Source organism: Ischnura elegans, chromosome 11 (genome assembly GCF_921293095.1).
Source record: "Ischnura elegans chromosome 11, ioIscEleg1.1, whole genome shotgun sequence".
NCBI classification, from domain to species: Eukaryota; Metazoa; Arthropoda; class Insecta; order Odonata; family Coenagrionidae; genus Ischnura; species Ischnura elegans.
The window spans coordinates 22,832,131-22,850,055 of NC_060256.1; the positions used below are offsets into that span (position 1 = coordinate 22,832,131).

Genomic DNA, 17,925 nt, shown 5'->3' on the forward strand with positions numbered 1-17,925 from the left:
ACTAACTATAGAGTTGGAACGATGTGTGGCACATATCAAAGCTAGAATCAAAGGAAATGGAAAATGTTTCTCATTGAAAGGGATATATAATACGGAAAAAACTACCTGGAAAATGTATCCGCCTTGACGGTAATCGGGAGTTTGATAAACAAAGGGAATTAAGAATCGGGAAACGAATGTGTTTCGCTTCCTTCCAACTAACCATAAGATTAATCCTCGACTACACTTGCGATGAAAGTGCTCTACGGGTGAACTTGGAGGCTTTACTGCCGAGCAGTGACCACAAACACTGATACCAGAGTATACTATTTTGAGTGTGTATAATATTTTTGTACTTTTTTCAAAGAACTAACACGAATTGTCTAAAAAAAAGGTATATGTAAATAAATATGATTCCGTCTCCTCTTCATGAATAACAAAGAGATATGTATGCTTGTGAGATAATAACACAGATAAGGCGATGCTATTACATTTTTACGGTAAATATTAAAAAGGTGGATAAAGGCTCATGTGAATATTGCCACGAACATAAAAAAGTCAGGTGAAAAAACCGGTCACGTCGATAAAATAAATTTCAAAGAGCATTTTTACAATGCTGGGAACAAAGGTAAGTATATTTCCACTGAAAATGTTTTAGCAGGAGCTGAAACTCAACATTCGACAGCTCATGACTAGGAATGTTGAAGATCCCATAGCATCAACATGCGTCATGACATTATAACCACGATTTCATCGAATCAACGGAATTCTCCTTCCGGAGAGGAAATTCAGCATCAGCTAAGGTAAAATGGGTGAGAAACAATAAAAAAAGTACGATGGAAAATTGCAAAAAATTAAAAGGCACCGAGCGTTACAAGATCGAAAGGTTTCCTTTGCAAGACGTCATCCTAAGTATTCCAGGTGAGTTGTCTGAACAACGGAAAATTTCAATACAAAATACGCCAGAGATCACACATGAATTTTACAAAACTGCTACCTCTCAAAACTCATGGTACACTTTATGTCGTTAAATATAACACAGAAATTACTATTTCACAGTGCTACAAGTCTGGAGGAATCCTTATTTGTATGAGAAAGAATTAAGGATTTTATGAAAAGCAATGCATGTAAAAAAGATCTTCACTGTACTTAACCGTCGCACACCAAAATTATAGGTGTGCTAAGAATGTTTAAGTTTCGTCGTTAACCTAAAATATATTTTTTAAATATTTATTTCCATCAATTTTCACGATTTTTAAATGAAGTGACTTTGCAAGAATAAATTCGATAAAAAAATATCATTTTAGAACAAAAATAACCTAAACTTACCATAAAATAACAAAAAAGGAATTTAGAGGCAATTTAAGTACTTAATACCAACGAAATAATATGCAAATGGAAATATGAATTAAAAAATGGAAATTTATCAACAGAAGCATCATTTGGAAAACAAATAAATCCTCTGTATGAAATCACTATATAAACATAATATCTCAATTAATTTAATTTTTATAAAAAATATTTAATGCCATCCTCAATAGCTGAGGAGGTATTCTGGAGCATTGAACTGAAGACATATATTATCACGTATAGAATTTAAAAAATAACATTCATAGTGAATCCCTAGAACTGCAATGAACCTGCTAAATGATTTCCTGGGGTAAATGAGACATACGAATAGCATTTCACATTATTGGCTTATAACAAGATCCCTTCGCTGGAGAAATATTAATCCCCGCTTCCCAATATCCCGCCTGAGCTGCCTACCGACCCACCTAGTATTCCAGACCACCGCCAGATGGCACGAGTCGCCGGGACTCGCTCGTCCGAAAAGAGGTTTACTAGCGCCCTCGGCGTGGCATTGAGGAAAACCCACACGCAAGCACACAAAACAATTTTCGTCGGCGTCCGCCAGCGACCTCCTCCAGCGAGTGACGCAGAATCGTTCTTAGGACGATCCGTTTACACACTTTCCCCAGCGTAATGCATTTCCGAGAAGCAACGCGAGCTCAGACGAGACGCTGAGCAAGAGGACCGAGCGTGAGCAAGCAGTGAGTCGTCCGCGAGCCAGGTGCAAGCTTGGCTCCCCTTGAATGAATGGGAGAGCGGGAAAAACGGAATTGTCATGGCGAAGAGTCCGGGGGCGTACGCACTGCTAGCTGCCGCCTTTGTGACGGTGGCGTTGCTGCCAGCACCCACATCCACGGACGAAGGAGGAGGAGGAGAAAAATCCCGGCTTCCGGAAGCCATAGTGCAACACGAGAAAGATGCGGCAGCACCCATCCCTCCGGTGGTGGTGCACAAGTGCTGTGGTGCTGACGAGCTGCTCGTGGCGCAGCCCAAGGCACCAGCGAGGTGCATGGAGGCGGACAACGACACAGCGCCGTGGGTGCCCGTGTTCACGAGCGAGAAGGGGGAGACGGACGTCCCTTCGGCCAAAGGAGCGAGGGTCGAGATGGCGTACGGCATGATCAAGTGCGGGGCCCATCCCCCGTGGCCGGTCTACCAATACGCCGGCTCGCAAGACGAGCTGGCCCTGCTTCCGGACGGTCGCCTGCGACACTTCACCCTCCCCCCCCACGTCCAGGAGAATCACCAACACGACATATGGGCCGACTACGACGAGGGAAGGGCCCCGAAGAGGTCCTACGACTTCGAGCCCGGAACCTACTGCATGGACAAGGTGAGGCAGACGACCGGAAACGAGGTGTTGTTCGCGGCCCTGTGCGCGCCGGATGGGGATCACGAGGGGGGGTGGGGGGCGGTGGGGAGGTGGGGGAGCGCGGATTTCGTGCTGAGGATGGTGGTGGACCCGATGCTCCACGCCCTCGCAATCGCCTGCCTCCTCATAGTGGCCGTGGCGCACTTCGTGGTGCCGCAGCTGCGGGACCTGGCCGGAAACATCGTCTCCTCCATGTGCGTCTCCTTGGCGGTCGCTTACGCAGCCGACACCGTGAAGATATTCCAAGGATTCGCGGAGCACGTCAATTTCCTCGCAGCTGGTGAGTATGTGTATGATATCGACGCGACGCGCTCTTCACGTTTGAAACGCGGAAGCGGAGAGTTCAATGGGGGGACAAGACCTATCGCTATCCGAGTACCGTTAAAACGTTACTTTCGTCCAAATTTTAAAACTTTTATAATTATTATGAATAAATTTATTTTCGTTAGCCTTGAAATGGCTTAAGAGACAATTTCGCAAATAGTTATTAGGTACGCAAAATCAAGCAATACTAGAAAAACAAAAGAAAATTAACACGACTTAGGTCCAAATTTTAAAACTTAATAAAAAAATAATTAATTTTATTAATTCGTTTACTTTCTGGAGCCTTGAAATGGCCAATGAGACAAGTATAGCACATAAATATTAAATAATCAAAATCAAGCAATGCTGTAGAAGAAAATAAAGAACCTGAATTTTAACACATGCACTCTGCGCTGACTACTGACATACCTCTATTAACAAAGACTATCCACTCTAACTAAAATGTTTCTGGGATACATTTTTCCGTGGTCATTGGGTACGCATAATACACTATAATTTATGTGCAAATGCTTAAAAAAAAGATTGTACGGTGGTATTACAAAAATATTTTTCGGTCTACTTACACATTAATTTGTATTTCCCTGTGGTTTACATGATAGCTAACATGGAAAAACTGTACCATCTTAAATAATAAGGGTGAAGAGATTTAATTTTTTTCTGCTCATGAAATAATAATTATTCTTGCTGGTGTCCTTAGAATTAGGTAACTTTGTCCTACCTCAAAATTTCCAACTTCAGTTCATGATATAAACACCTGGGGTTAAATAAACGATTTACGACAAAAAAAACTAAAATTTGTATAAAAATAAAGACTAAATAAAGGGTTTCGAATTTTGAACCCTGGTAAAGGCTCATTAATTGATTGGCTTAAAGGCTGACCTTTATATTAAAATGCTAAGTACACGGTTAGAATACTGATAGATAAAATATTACAACTAAAAAATTACTCAAAATGTAAATTTATGGCCGCTATAATTAATAACTGAGTGTGGTAGCCTGGTGGTTGGAATGCTTGGCTACCCAACACTGTGTTCTAGGTTCAAATCCCAGATGAAGACTTCGGACAACCAATAACAAATATCCTTTGGCGAGGTGCACAAGGAAGGTAACTGAACCCAAATCCTGAATTTATGAAATTTAAATTCCCGTGGCTTAATCCGGGATGAGTTCTACCCTCACCGCTCCTAACTACCCTCAGGAGATGAATCACTTAAGAGGTTGACCATTTGAAAAACTCATTTTAATAGTTGCAGCTAATCATGGGCCAGTACAGAGCTGGGCCAAATTACTTTACACATAGGAGGTCACCAGAACTTATACATGAATCATTTTTCTAGACTCTGATTAGAAAACATAGATGCTTGATAAGAAGAAAACCACTGTATTACCTAAATCATTAAAGTTTTTGAATAAACCAAACTTGAAATAGATGAAGAACAAGTTACCTAGCTAAAATTTTGAAGCACCTAAAAATAGATACGTTTGTTCTGAGGATAAAACAACAGGTGCCAATTACAACTGCCTCTCTTTTAAGACTTGACTTCTCAGCGTTACTATTTTATAACTACTTCTAGTATTTATACTACTAATATAATACGAAAACTAATTCCCTGAAGAGAACTGAAAGATAGCATTATTTTAGATTTTGGCCAAAAAGGAGGTAAAAAACCCAAGTAACCCTTTTGTGCATTACTGCACTCAACCTTGTGGCTCATTGAAATACTAACGGCAGATATTTACTTTCAAAATCTACACATCTCTTGCCATGGAAAAATGTTTTCGCTTACTACCCATCTGTTTGCAACAAGAATATTGGCTGTCAAAAGAAAAAGATTATGGTAGGAGGGTTTCAAACAATGAGAGATGACTGTGTGACATTAACGTCCTTAGGACAATGTAACATCGATGCTGCAAAGCCGACTGGTTGAGCATGTACTTGAAACAGCAAATCTTTTCATTCACTATTCCAACAAGAAGGTTGGTTTGGAAAGACTTAAATAGAAGTAGGGGGTAGTTGCTTACCCTGGATACCGATTGAGCGAAATCCTATACACCCAAAAATGAGATGGGGTAGATTTTTCTTCCGGTGGTCAGTGACGAAGGAGGGAGGAATATTTCTCCCCTCCTTCCTCCCTGAGGTGATAAGTATGTAAGCACCCAACCCCAATGAGGGATTTTCATAAGCCTCCCTCAATTAAGATGACATTAGTAAATATTAAGGCACATTAATAAAGAAATAAAACTTTGTAAGGTTCGCTATTATTTAATTATGGGCACGACCTGGGTTTCATAACTTGGTTACATCGTGTAACGTTACACGATGTAACCAACTGTGAAGTTATCAGTTAATAGAGAGATGTTAGCAATAAATTATTCGTAGAGGGCACTTAGCATGAGAATTCAGTGCCTACATGTCATTGGTGGCATTCAGAGGAAAAACTAGCTTGGAACTTGGTGAAATTAGCTTGGGGCTTGGTTGATTTTGAATAAAAAGAAATACATATTACAATAAAACCTCTATGCAGTGAACCTCTTTACATCATTAACCTCCATACTTCATACCACCCTTATGGTCCCGTCAGATTTACATGTAAATTTATAGGCAAACCTCTTTGTAGTGAACCTCTTTATCTTGCAAACCTCCACTTATCATACCAAGGAGACACCCCCAAGATGGCCTAACTACCTCTGCAAATCGTACCGAGACAACTAGAGACCATTAATGCAGCCACGATTTCGTACGTGGAATGATATTTTGAGCAATAAATGTTTCAACCTTATTTTTTTTCTTATACACCTATAATATACTGTAATTTTCACGTTAACCATTAGTTATCGCCATTTTGTTCCATATGAGAGCATATAACAGTAAATAAGGAAAAGGATATCCAAGTATCCTAATCATTTTAAGTGACTGTTGAATTAACAGAGATCACATCGTTTTCTCTCAAATAATGGTAAAAATCAATCGATAGGGCTTGCTTTCTGTAATTATTAAATAATAAATACATGTTCACTAATGCATGCATGTTTACTTAAACACATAAATATAATGTTTTAAAAGACAGTCGTTCCTTCATTTCCAAAGGAAATGAAAAAATGGTGCCTATCACTGAAACCTCTCTATAGTGAACCTCCATAAATCAAATTGCCCAAATTTTGGTCCCCTCCATTACGATGTAAAGAGGTTTTAGGGTCATTCCACGTCAAATCACCCAGAAATTTTCAAAATGACACCCACAGACTCGGATTTTAATGAAATTTTTGTCACTAGCTGCTATCACCTATCTAATGACCCATGTAAAATATTTCCTCTCTCACTCTCATAGTTTGCAAGATATGAGGAGTCGAAGTTTGAGATGTTGGCTCAGAAGTGGTGCTCGTGGGAGTCAAATTCCAGAGTGCAGGGCACAGGGTAAAAATTCATAACTCAGAAACCACATAATATATTTGAATGAAATTTTGACCCCTTGTCTATCCAAGTACATAGCTTCCATAGTAATGTCTTTTATTCCCCTTGCATTGTTATGTTAGCCAAAATGATGTCAACAGTTGCTAATTAGCCGATTTTTTTAGCTCAAAAACATTACTTCATATTTTTAGAATTATCACCAAAAGGCAGAGCAGTTAACTCATCCAATTTTTTTTTAAATTGAAGGTTAATATGTGCTCCAATATACTGTGAAATAAAAATGGTGGTGTTTTGACTGCCACCATGAGTATTTCAGGTTTTACTTTTTTTCTGCCCCCGTGAGAGGGATTTTGGACACGTACTGTAAGATAATAAGTATAAGTGTATTCATACCTTCATAAGGATATATTTGAAATATTGGTCAGTAAATCTAAGACCAAACATGTAGTCTAGTGAATGTGGCTCTTGTTCATACAATTTTTTTCAATAACAATACTTGGCTTGTGGCAGCTGAGGGGAAAAGAGTCCAAATGGCTCAGAAATGTGAAATGATGCTTTTTTCCTGGAATTTACCCATTTTTCAAGTGTTTAGTTTATGGAAAAATTGGTATCAAAATACATTAGACTCTTACTGTGCATTAGAGGATAAATGGAAATAGTAATTTAAATAAAATTATTTAAATAATACACTTCAATGTGTTTAAGGCATCTCCTGAACATCTCTGGAGGCACTCTAGGGCAACTAGACGCTTAACAGTACCACCAATTCCATCACATGGGGATTTTCCATATGGGTGCATAAATTTCACTTTCACATTATGTTCTTCCTCATGTTTAGAAATCACTAATCCAAAAAACCAGTGGTCATCATAAGCACATGCAATGTACAAGTTTATTAAGATCTGTGAAAAAGTGATTAAATGAGTCCCGCTGAACTGGAGTTGTACAAAGTTAGCCTCACTTTCACAGAAGAAGTACGGTCTTCCAGACCCTTGGTGATGGAAGAGCTGGCAGAGCAAATGGTATTACTTATAGATATGCAGTAGGTTGTCACCAATATCCACATTCCTTGATGGCAACTGGAGTATTAAATTTCCACCACTGAGTTACCCACCTAAGTGAAAAGTTCTCAAGTGCCATCAAATACCGTATACAGACTGTCCCAAGTGTCGTGTGTCATTTTTGACCTGTAATTTTAGTAAGTTTCCGTAGAGCTATGTTCATGAAAATTGGCACACTTATGGGGAAAGGTCCTAAGTTTTGTTGAGTGTAAGCAAAATTTTAAAATTTTGACCTTTTGACCTCACAATTTGGGTCCAAACCAAAAATTTGAATTTGCCTTATGGGGTTTCAATGTTAAAAAAATCGAGATAGAAAAATGTCTGAATTTCATTGACCAAGTTGTCAATTCTTATGGTTTCGGACCCGAGAAACCCGAAAATAACAATTTTATTTACGAAAATTCAACCGTTGACCCAGTAAGGTCACCGTCAAGGTCACAAGGGTGGCAAAAAGAATAGCATACCGACAAAGATGTCGATCTATGGGTTTTATAGGGTGCCCAAGTCATTGGTATTGTCCAAATACCCGTATTATTCACTAATTGACCTACGAGGGTCACAATGGGGGTCAAAGGTCATAGCGTTAAACGTCGGGCCATCATGGCAACTAACGTGTCAAACCATAGGTTTTGAAGGGTCCCAAAGTCGGTTAGGCAGTTCATAGATCAGTATTGTTAGTTTTTTGACCTCCGAGGGTCACAATGGGGGTCAAAGGTCATAGAGTTAAACGTCGGGCCTTCATGACAACCAACGTGTCAAACCATAGGTTTTGAAGGGTGCCAAAGTCGGTTAGGCAGTTCATAGATCCGTATTGTTGGTTTTTTGACCTCCGAGGGTCACAATGGGGGTCAAAGGTCATAGAGTTGAACTTCGGGCCATCATGACAGCCAACGTGTCAAACCATAGGTTTTGAAGGGTGCCAAAGTCGGTTAGGCAGTTCAAAGATCCGTGTAGTTGGTTTTTTGACCTCCGGGGGTCACAATGGGGGTCAAAGGTCATAGAGTTGAACTTCGGGCCATCGTGACAGCCAAAAAGTGGAACCATGGGTTTTAAAGGGTGCCCAAGTCAGTTTTGCAGTTCATAGTTCCGCATAACAGATTTTTTTGATCTCCGAAATTCATAATGGGGGTCAAAGGTCATAAAGAAAATATGCAATGCGCTTACCCCCCTTCCTTCCAAAAATTTTCCATTTCCTCGCAGTGCTTTCCGCCAGGCTTCCCATGCTATCTTAGCTTAATGCCGAAGTTGATCTTTTATTTCTCTAAACATCATTTTGATTTGCAGCTCAAAGTGAAGACAAAACTCCGTTTAAATGATATTGGCTATGTCCGAAACCATAAGGTAAAACATGAAAGAAATGGATAAATCCATCTTTTAGTTTGATTGTATCATGTGTTGTGATAAATATTTAACCATTAAAGAGAAATATCATTAAACGACAAAATTAATAGGATTATAAACTGAAATGTGAACATGGAGTTTTCATTGCGCAAGTCAACCATCCAATTGCAGAAATGGTTTTGATTGCCATGCTCTTCTTCTCGAAGCTGCAACATTACACTTTCTAGGGCTTCAAGTTTAGAATATTTAAATTTTGTTATATCGCACACCTGGAATTGTCCAGTACACGCTGCGCGGACAATAGTGCTCAGCGGCAAAAGCATCTTAATGGAAAGGCCAAAGCATAGCAATGAGACTGTTGGGTGTTCAAAAATCTCATCAAAGCAGAGAAATACCCAACCAAGTTGGAATGTGAATTTAGGTCGTGATAAATTTGCAGCCAGTAATGTTTGCAGGACGAGGGTCAGTCAGAAGGTTGCGGTCTTTACAGTCAAACTGGGACTTTCTCTTAACTACTTATTTAACATATTTTTAGGACTTTCGTGGGAAAAACTCGCAACCCTTAACTTGAGCGTTACCAATGGAGGTCTAATACTTAAATGAAAAGCGGCATGAATGGGTTTTGCTATTTGCTTGTTGACCTTTAAAACCAATGGGATTTCAGCGTAGTTATAAAGAAAGACCTATGTGGCGTTAGACCTCCTTAGGACCTTCTTTGAAGAGAGATGTAGTGGAAGAATGTGGACACAGAGTCAGGAAAAAGGATGTCTAGGGAAATAAATAATCAAGAACGGCGTGAAACTAAGAGGGTAAGGGAGGCTTGACGGAAAAGGCAGTGGATACGTGTACTACACCACTCACTTGGTCACCCTTCAAAACCTTTAGTTGGGGAAATTAGTTTTCCTATTATTTCAAAACATACATCTATGACCTTTGACCCCCTTATGACCCTCGATGGTAAAAAATCGACAATATGCAAACTGTTACGAACTGCCACACTGACTTGGGCATCCTTTAAAACCCATGGTTCCACTTTTTGGCTGTCACGATGGCCCGAAGTTCAACTCTATGACCTTTGACCCCCATTGTGACCCCCGGAGGTCAAAAAACCAACTACACGGATCTATGAACTGCCTAACCGACTTTGGCACCCTTCAAAACCTATGGTTTGACACGTTGGCTGTCATGATGGCCCGAAGTTCAACTCTATGACCTTTGACCCCCATTGTGACCCTCGGAGGTCAAAAAACCAACAATACGGATCTATGAACTGCCTAACCGACTTTGGCACCCTTCAAAACCTATGGTTTGACACGTTGGTTGTCATGAAGGCCCGACGTTTAACTCTATGACCTTTGACCCCCATTGTGACCCTCGGAGGTCAAAAAACTAACAATACTGATCTATGAACTGCCTAACCGACTTTGGGACCCTTCAAAACCTATGGTTTGACACGTTAGTTGCCATGATGGCCCGACGTTTAACGCTATGACCTTTGACCCCCATTGTGACCCTCGTAGGTCAATTAGTGAATAATACGGGTATTTGGACAATACCAATGACTTGGGCACCCTATAAAACCCATAGATCGACATCTTTGTCGGTATGCTATTCTTTTTGCCACCCTTGTGACCTTGACGGTGACCTTACTGGGTCAACGGTTGAATTTTCGTAAATAAAATTGTTATTTTCGGGTTTCTCGGGTCCGAAACCATAAGAATTGACAACTTGGTCAATGAAATTCAGACATTTTTCTATCTCGATTTTTTTAACATTGAAACCCCATAAGGCAAATTCAAATTTTTGGTTTGGACCCAAATTGTGAGGTCAAAAGGTCAAAATTTTAAAATTTTGCTTACACTCAACAAAACTTAGGACCTTTCCCCATAAGTGTGCCAATTTTCATGAACATAGCTCTACGGAAACTTACTAAAATTACAGGTCAAAAATGACACACGACACTTGGGACAGTCTGTATGTCTGAATTTAGTCCCCCCTTTTTTTCCAATAATGCCCGTGGTAAAAGTTAAGGGGGGGACTATATTCAAACGCATTTTTTTAACTATTCCCAAAACTAAAGCCTCAAAATTATGGGGGGGGGGGACTATGTTCAGAGGGGGATTATATTCGGAGAAATACGGTAATCAATAGAGTAGTTTCCTTCATCAAAGAAAACAAAAGGCATTGATTGCGATTCGTTACCCACCATTAGTGTATTCATAATACACAAATTATTTGGTTTTTGAAATACCGGTTTAGACGAATGGCAAGGGTCAAATTTTATCCTCATTTGAAAAAGGCCAGATTGGCGCCCATGCGATTCCACTCCGCATGACGTCACAGGGACCTAGTTTCTACACGAGAGGATAGGAGTTATACATCGACTGAGGTTACCAATGCATGCATGAGGCACAGAGCTCAGGGAAACATGTCTTAATAATCACCTATTAAAACTGGCTAAGTTCGGAAAGTTTTCTTCGTTTGATAAGGTATTAATAAACCTTTTTTAAGCCAAGCGCTACCATCCAGCAAGGTACTCAGCTATCCGCTAGCATCCTGCGACGTATCAGCGCTAAGCCTCGCCTCAAGGTCACCTCACCGGGCGGGAGGGGGAACCAGAAATACGACGTACGGAGATATTTCCTGGCATTCATACTTAAGCGTCGCGTTTTCGCGCGCTTGAAAATTTTCACTTTTCATTTAATCGCGAAAAATAGATGTTGTCATTTAAAAATCTAAAAGCGTGAAATACGTACTCCAGGAGTAATAATCTTTCGATTAAAGCAATAAAAATTTAATAGGAAACCACCCTATTGGGACCACATGGACATAACATTGCAATGACAGCTTGAAATTGAGATTCCATCATCAATCATACATTACTTTTCTATGATTCAATAACCATAAGAAGCTCTTGCCCAAAATGACATACATACATAATTAAGGAGCTAACAATTTGAAATCATTCCGAGACTCTAAATCCTATTCACAAGGAAAAATAAAGATCATACACTTCCACCATAATTAACAATCTATTTACACTATCCTGAATTTATGGCAAGCCTAGTGTCCAAAGGTTCATTTTAATGGTCAATCACAGGCAAAGCATAATATTGCAATGATGGGTTGAAATTGAGATCATAAGCTTAAAATATACAACAATTGTCTTTATTCATCATAAGATTAACACATGCTACTATTAATGTCCTCAGAGAAGGAAAATAACATAAAAAATTGACTATAAATTCATTCATGCTGGAAAAGTCAAGTTTAAAGTATTCAATGAGTTTAACAGGTTTAGAATGAACATTTCCTCAATAGCCTTTCAATATCTGCCTAAGTTGTTCCTGAAGCTGCATGAGGCAGTTTATTGTAAAATCTGATTGACAGATAGTCTGACTGATTAAAGGATTTTGTTAAACTGTACTGTACTATTACTACTACATATATCAGTACTATTTTTTGTCATGGAATTGTGGTCAAAACATAAGATAGTATATGGGAAAATTTAGTCAAATTTGTTCTAACATACTAGGTATAAACATGTACGGATTTATGAAAAATGTACAGGTAAAAAACTGCCATGAATCTTAATTTTGAAAAAAAAGGGGATGGCAATTATCTCGGGGACCAGAGCTGGTTATCAACCTAACTGCTTTCCTTTGCAGCATAAGGAGAACTTTGGTGTCACTTATTTGCCCCCATAGCCTTATGCCATAGATTAGATTACATTTATAGATGCACATGAATGCAATTTATTCACCAATGTAAACAACAACGCCCCATTGAAATTTAAAATTGGCCAATGGAAATACATACATATTAATTCACCTAGGTTAACTTATCCCATATAATATTTGTTCTTTCTTTCACTAATGCTGGCAGTTCAGTTATGGCTTGCTGCACCTACTGAGTAGAAAATCTTTTTCAAGACTGCAAAGCAACCATGAGACAAAAATTTTGACATCTATACTGATGGAATCTGAAGAGGGCAGAAATTTCTGCAATGACGCTGAAGATTGCTACGAGGGAAATATACATAGAGACAGAGCTTAGTGATACAAATCATTCTCACTCATTATTCTAAGACTAAGTATTTATAATATTCAGATTGCTCGAATAGTCAATGTATTTATAGGAATTGTTATTAGTAAATAAGAGAAAAGAACAGCTATGCAAATTACCAAGTTTAAAAGAAAGTTTATGAAGAGACCATCTATGGGCGAACATTCGATGGGAGAAATATGAGTAAATATTCCAATAGCAATCCTATTCAATCAATGGAAGAGACAGAAGTCTTTAATCAAACATTCAAATCAGATAATGGACAAACTGACGAAAAGATGCATTTGTTAAGGTGACCTTAATAAGTACTCAACTTCATTTCCTAGCTTGTCAAACAATGAACTTTTTCATTAATTTACAACAAAATAGGGAATATATAATAAATAATGTTTTCATTTTGAATTCAAACTGAAGGCCTGCACCAACTTTTTGGAATATCCGTGATAGTATTTTTCTATTTTTTCTGAAGAGAAGTTTGCATTTATGTACACCGTGCAATGAATTCATTTTTCTATTACTCTTCTTTCAGATATTCTCCTATATGGAGCTCTTATGACAGCTTTCATTTGGCTTAATGTAATGGGATATTACGTATGGAAGACATTCAGGTAAAAGAGAAATTGTGCGTTTATATAATTCACAGTGTATTGTGTTTACCTATTTTGTTCACTAAAAGCCTACATGATCTCCATTTCAGATCTCGAAATGTATACATTAGAATTACTGATGGGAGAAAGTACTGTTACTATTCCCTATACGTGATTCTTTTCACGGCAGTATTTACGAGTTTGGCAGCTTTTTCGCATTTCTTCCTGGACATGAGCCCGGGATCAACTAAGCCAAAAACTTCCTCAGAGCTGGGTATGTACACTTGTTTAGGAAAGCTCAAAGGAGCAATGTCTATACCTTTTCATCCTACATGTATAATTCAGAAATTTCCGTAAAAAGACGTTTAAAAAATAAATTTTTGTCCTTTCCTGGACACTTGGTGGACCAGAACCCTTTCCAATGCATTACCTTGCCAGCAGATGCTTAAATTGAGTGGCTTCATAATCTGGGGTACTGTGAAATATTTCAAATGCATTCTCATCTTTGACATATTATCGCAATAGAAGTAAAAGACTTCAAGCCCTTTACTCCGAACTATCAGTAATAATTCAATCAAGCAATCTAACTGTACTAAATTCTTGGGTTTAACTCTAAATGAAAATCTTGACTGGCAATTCCACGTTGATAATCTGAACAAAAAAATTTCATCTGGTATCTTCATGATTCGTAAACTTGCCCCCACCACCTCTGTGGAGATCTTAAAGCTAGTTTACTTTGCTAAAATCCACTCCCACCTGTCTTATGGTGTGATATTTTGGGGCAACACCAGTGCTGCCACAAGGGCCTTCTCCATGCAAAAGAGATCTTTGAAGGCAATTGCTGCTGTTTCCATCAGGTCTCCAGGAAAGCCACTGTTTCTTAAATTCAAGATAATGACACTACCATGTCTGTTTATTTTTTATTGTGCACTATTTGTCAAAATGTATCCTGATTTGTTCTGTCCGAGCTCTACCATTCATGATTATTTCACTCGGCGCAGAAATGATGTTCACTTGAGAAGGCAACCCTGTGCCTTATCTAGAAAGGGAACTCATCACTCAGCTTCCCTTATTTTTAATAAATTACCACCGCATGTAAAAACTCAGTCCAACATTGCAACCTTCAAGCGCGAATTGAGAAGGCTGCTTTTATCCAAAGCCTATTACAATCTAGACGAATATATGTGTGATAATATATAATTGATCTGTGTCGTTTTTTGTGTGTTTGGTATCTCTTTTTATCTGTAATATTCTCTTGACCATGTTCTATGTTCTATTCCTTGGACCAACAGAACAATAAAAAATTATTATTATTATTATTATTATTATCTTTATGGATCAAATATTATCACTGAGGTCATAGATAGCGATGTTGGTGTTTCCGAACATTACAGTGTTTTTGATTCAGTTAGTGAAAAATCTTAATTCTTTCCTCAGGGTGGCTCGGGAAAGCAATATTTTCCACAGCAATTGCTTTTACAATCCTAGTCAACATATACTTCTTCATTACTACTAGACAAACAATAAATAAAATGTCCAGCTATGGCCGAATACACCAAAAGATGAAATTCAGGTAAGTGTCTTAAATGTCACCATCAACTAGAACTGGAGATGCATACATATTCTTCTACACATTCTATCAACTTATTTTCCTTACGATGATGTGCAATGGTTAACTCCACACTTCATTCAATATTGACCAACCTGGTTTAGATAGCTCAGCATCATTAATATGCATGTAACATGACTAGGTATAGGAAAGTGCCTAGTAAGAAAATGGCACTGAGCAGCTGAAACCCAGGAACATTGATATTAAATTTAGTGCGGAATTTTACAATACGTATCTAATTGTATTTCTTAATGAAGATTAACACTTTCATGAAGTAAAGGCTGAAACAATTTCTGATAAATTATTTTTAATTAAAATTAAATTCTTTGGAATATCTTTGGGAATAAAGCCAATTTTGATTGAATGTTAAGTGCACGAATTTGTAAAAAAATGTTTCAACATCGGTCGACAACTTTTCAGGTTGTATTTTCAAACTTATGATTACAATTAATTTTCTTCATTCATCTTTCAGTTTTAAAATGTTCATCAAGTTGTTCCTCGTTATGGCTATCACTTGGATGTTTTTGCTGTTATCGTGGTTCCGTTATGATGCCTTACAGTATGTTTACATTGCCATTAATGGTATTCAGTGCCCCTTGATTCTCTACATCTGCATTTGCCAAAGGAGGGTTCTTTTTCTCGTCAAGAAATACTGCTGCTTCACAGGATGTTTATGTTCTTGTTGCCGTCCAGACGATATTCAAGAATCAAGTGAGTGGGGTGAGGAAATGGCTAGTATGAATACTTAGTGAAAACCAAGAAAGATTTACAGTTTTGTCAATGGTGAATACTCGAGAAGTTTTGGAATGAATGTGAACGACAAATGGGTACATTTTTGAGTATTTTATGAATTTTGTGGCTTTTGGTGTCATCTGCTACCCAAAACCAATATTTTTATATACATAGTATAAATCACAAATGCTTTTAATAGACTTTACAATTTTTTTAGAACCAAAATGCTTTTTGATTGCTCTCAAGTGCAAACTTTTAGCGAATATGTGTGTTTTATGAAAAATGCTTAATTTAATTAAAGTAATTTATACATGTATTTATGAGAGTGTTTATTTTTCTGTTGTTCTAAAAGTAAATGTAGCTCTCAGCTAATATCTCAAAAACATCTTGAAAAAGATAGATATTCAAGATGAAGTCATAATATATTCTTTTATACAAATAGATGTTATTAAAAAGACTTACTATTATTGATGTCCCCATGTACATAAAATAAACTGCCACCAAGGGACATTGTGTGATATCACTCTCCACAAGTTGGGCTCTGCATTTGATATTCAATAAAGACAATATTTACAATTTGGATCTGTATGTTATTTGAAAGGAAGAAGATAATCACCCAAATCCCTAATTAACATTTTTTCAAGGCAGGGCAGCCATGGCTAAATATTAGAGAACTATAGACAAAAATGATCATCTCTTGCAATTCAATTTTTATGTTTTGCAGAGAGAGAAATAATTTTTTCACTTGATACGATTTGATTTCAAGTATGCCTCTTTCGGAAGACTGTAAAAATATCCTAATTCCATTTGACATGGGTATTCCACAGGAATAAATCTTTAAATGAGTAACTAGACATTGTTGGAATGCTAACTCCACTCACCTCTTTCAAAAATACTGATTTTAAGGAAGTCTTAATGTTTCTAGAATTGTGTTTTTTTCTGATCATTTAAACGATGACGTCGAAACCTAGGTCGTACATGAAATGTTTACGTGGAATTACAAAGTTTTCTTTACTTTTATAATGTCAAGTAGATTCTATTAGGTCATGCCTGAAACTACTTATTATTCCAGGTAAGTAACGTGTTATTCAAATACTGTATTTGCACGAATCTAAGACGACCCTCCCTCATTTGAAACTCCACTATGGAATTTTTTTTTTTCCTAATAAGATACGAATAAATGACGAATGCGGTAAAACGATTAAGGGGGCCTTCACAGTTCGGCGTTGCGTTGACGCCGCGGCTAGCGAGCCAATCAGAGCCCGTTTTTGAGAATTGATGACGTCACGTCTCCAGCTCGCTGCGTCGTCGCAGAAAAACTGAACCTGTTCAATTTTCTCTGCGTCAAGGCGGCAGTACGCCAACGATTTCGAATTGGTGTTTGTTTATGGGTATGCAAATATGCAAGATTAGCTCTAATGGGAGTGGCAAATGCTATTTATTTTATTATTTACTATTATTTTGAAGTGTTCAGCTTAGATATTTCGTATCTTTCCTAAACATAAGACAAATGTTAACCCTAAATTAGATTACAATCACTGAGGAGCATAGATTAGCGTAACACATACCCGTAAATGGAATCAAAAGCTAAATACAGCGTGAGAGGTGCTTGTTGGTGACTAAGGTCGTTTAAATTCCATTTTATATCCAATAATTGTGCCCTCATGATCTACTCAGAGATATTTAGATAACATGACTAGGACACTCTGTTTGAACAACAGTTATCATTAATAAATATTCCTGATAATATTCCACGTTACTCATGTTCATTGAGTGTATGTAATTAGCTATTTTTTGAATATTCCGAGTTAGGAAATAAAATTTAAAGGTCATAATAATGCATAGGCAAGGGCCATCACTACATGCATTATTAACGACTTTATGGTCGCCATATTAACTTCAAATGCTATTTATAGTTAAGAAGAACATTTTAAGAAATGAAATTGGGTAAACATGCAGAAAACAGCATATGTATTGTGCGTTTGGTTCGAAATCCGAAGATGATATGCTCACAGGCCGATTTTTAGGAGCCGACGCTTTTTGCCTTTCATTTGTTTTTGCAACGCAGAGCAGTGAAGGGCTCCAACTTGCTG

The 17,925-nt window shown here is 37.9% G+C and overlaps 2 protein-coding genes across 2 annotated transcripts in view; one reads left to right on the plus strand and one right to left on the minus strand.

The window, feature by feature from the left end:
• The window catches only part of LOC124167792 (RNA helicase aquarius), a 128,124-nt gene that overhangs the window by 98,626 nt on the left and 11,573 nt on the right, over nt 1-17,925 (minus strand). The window lies entirely within an intron of this gene.
• LOC124167794 (probable G-protein coupled receptor Mth-like 5) lies at nt 1,610-16,412 on the plus strand. The gene is made up of 5 exons (XM_046545820.1): nt 1,610-2,981; nt 13,434-13,512; nt 13,602-13,765; nt 14,929-15,064; nt 15,573-16,412. The coding sequence occupies exons 1-5, from the start codon at nt 2,105-2,107 to the stop codon at nt 15,847-15,849; spliced, it is 1,533 nt and encodes a 510-aa protein (XP_046401776.1). The 5' UTR covers nt 1,610-2,104; the 3' UTR covers nt 15,850-16,412.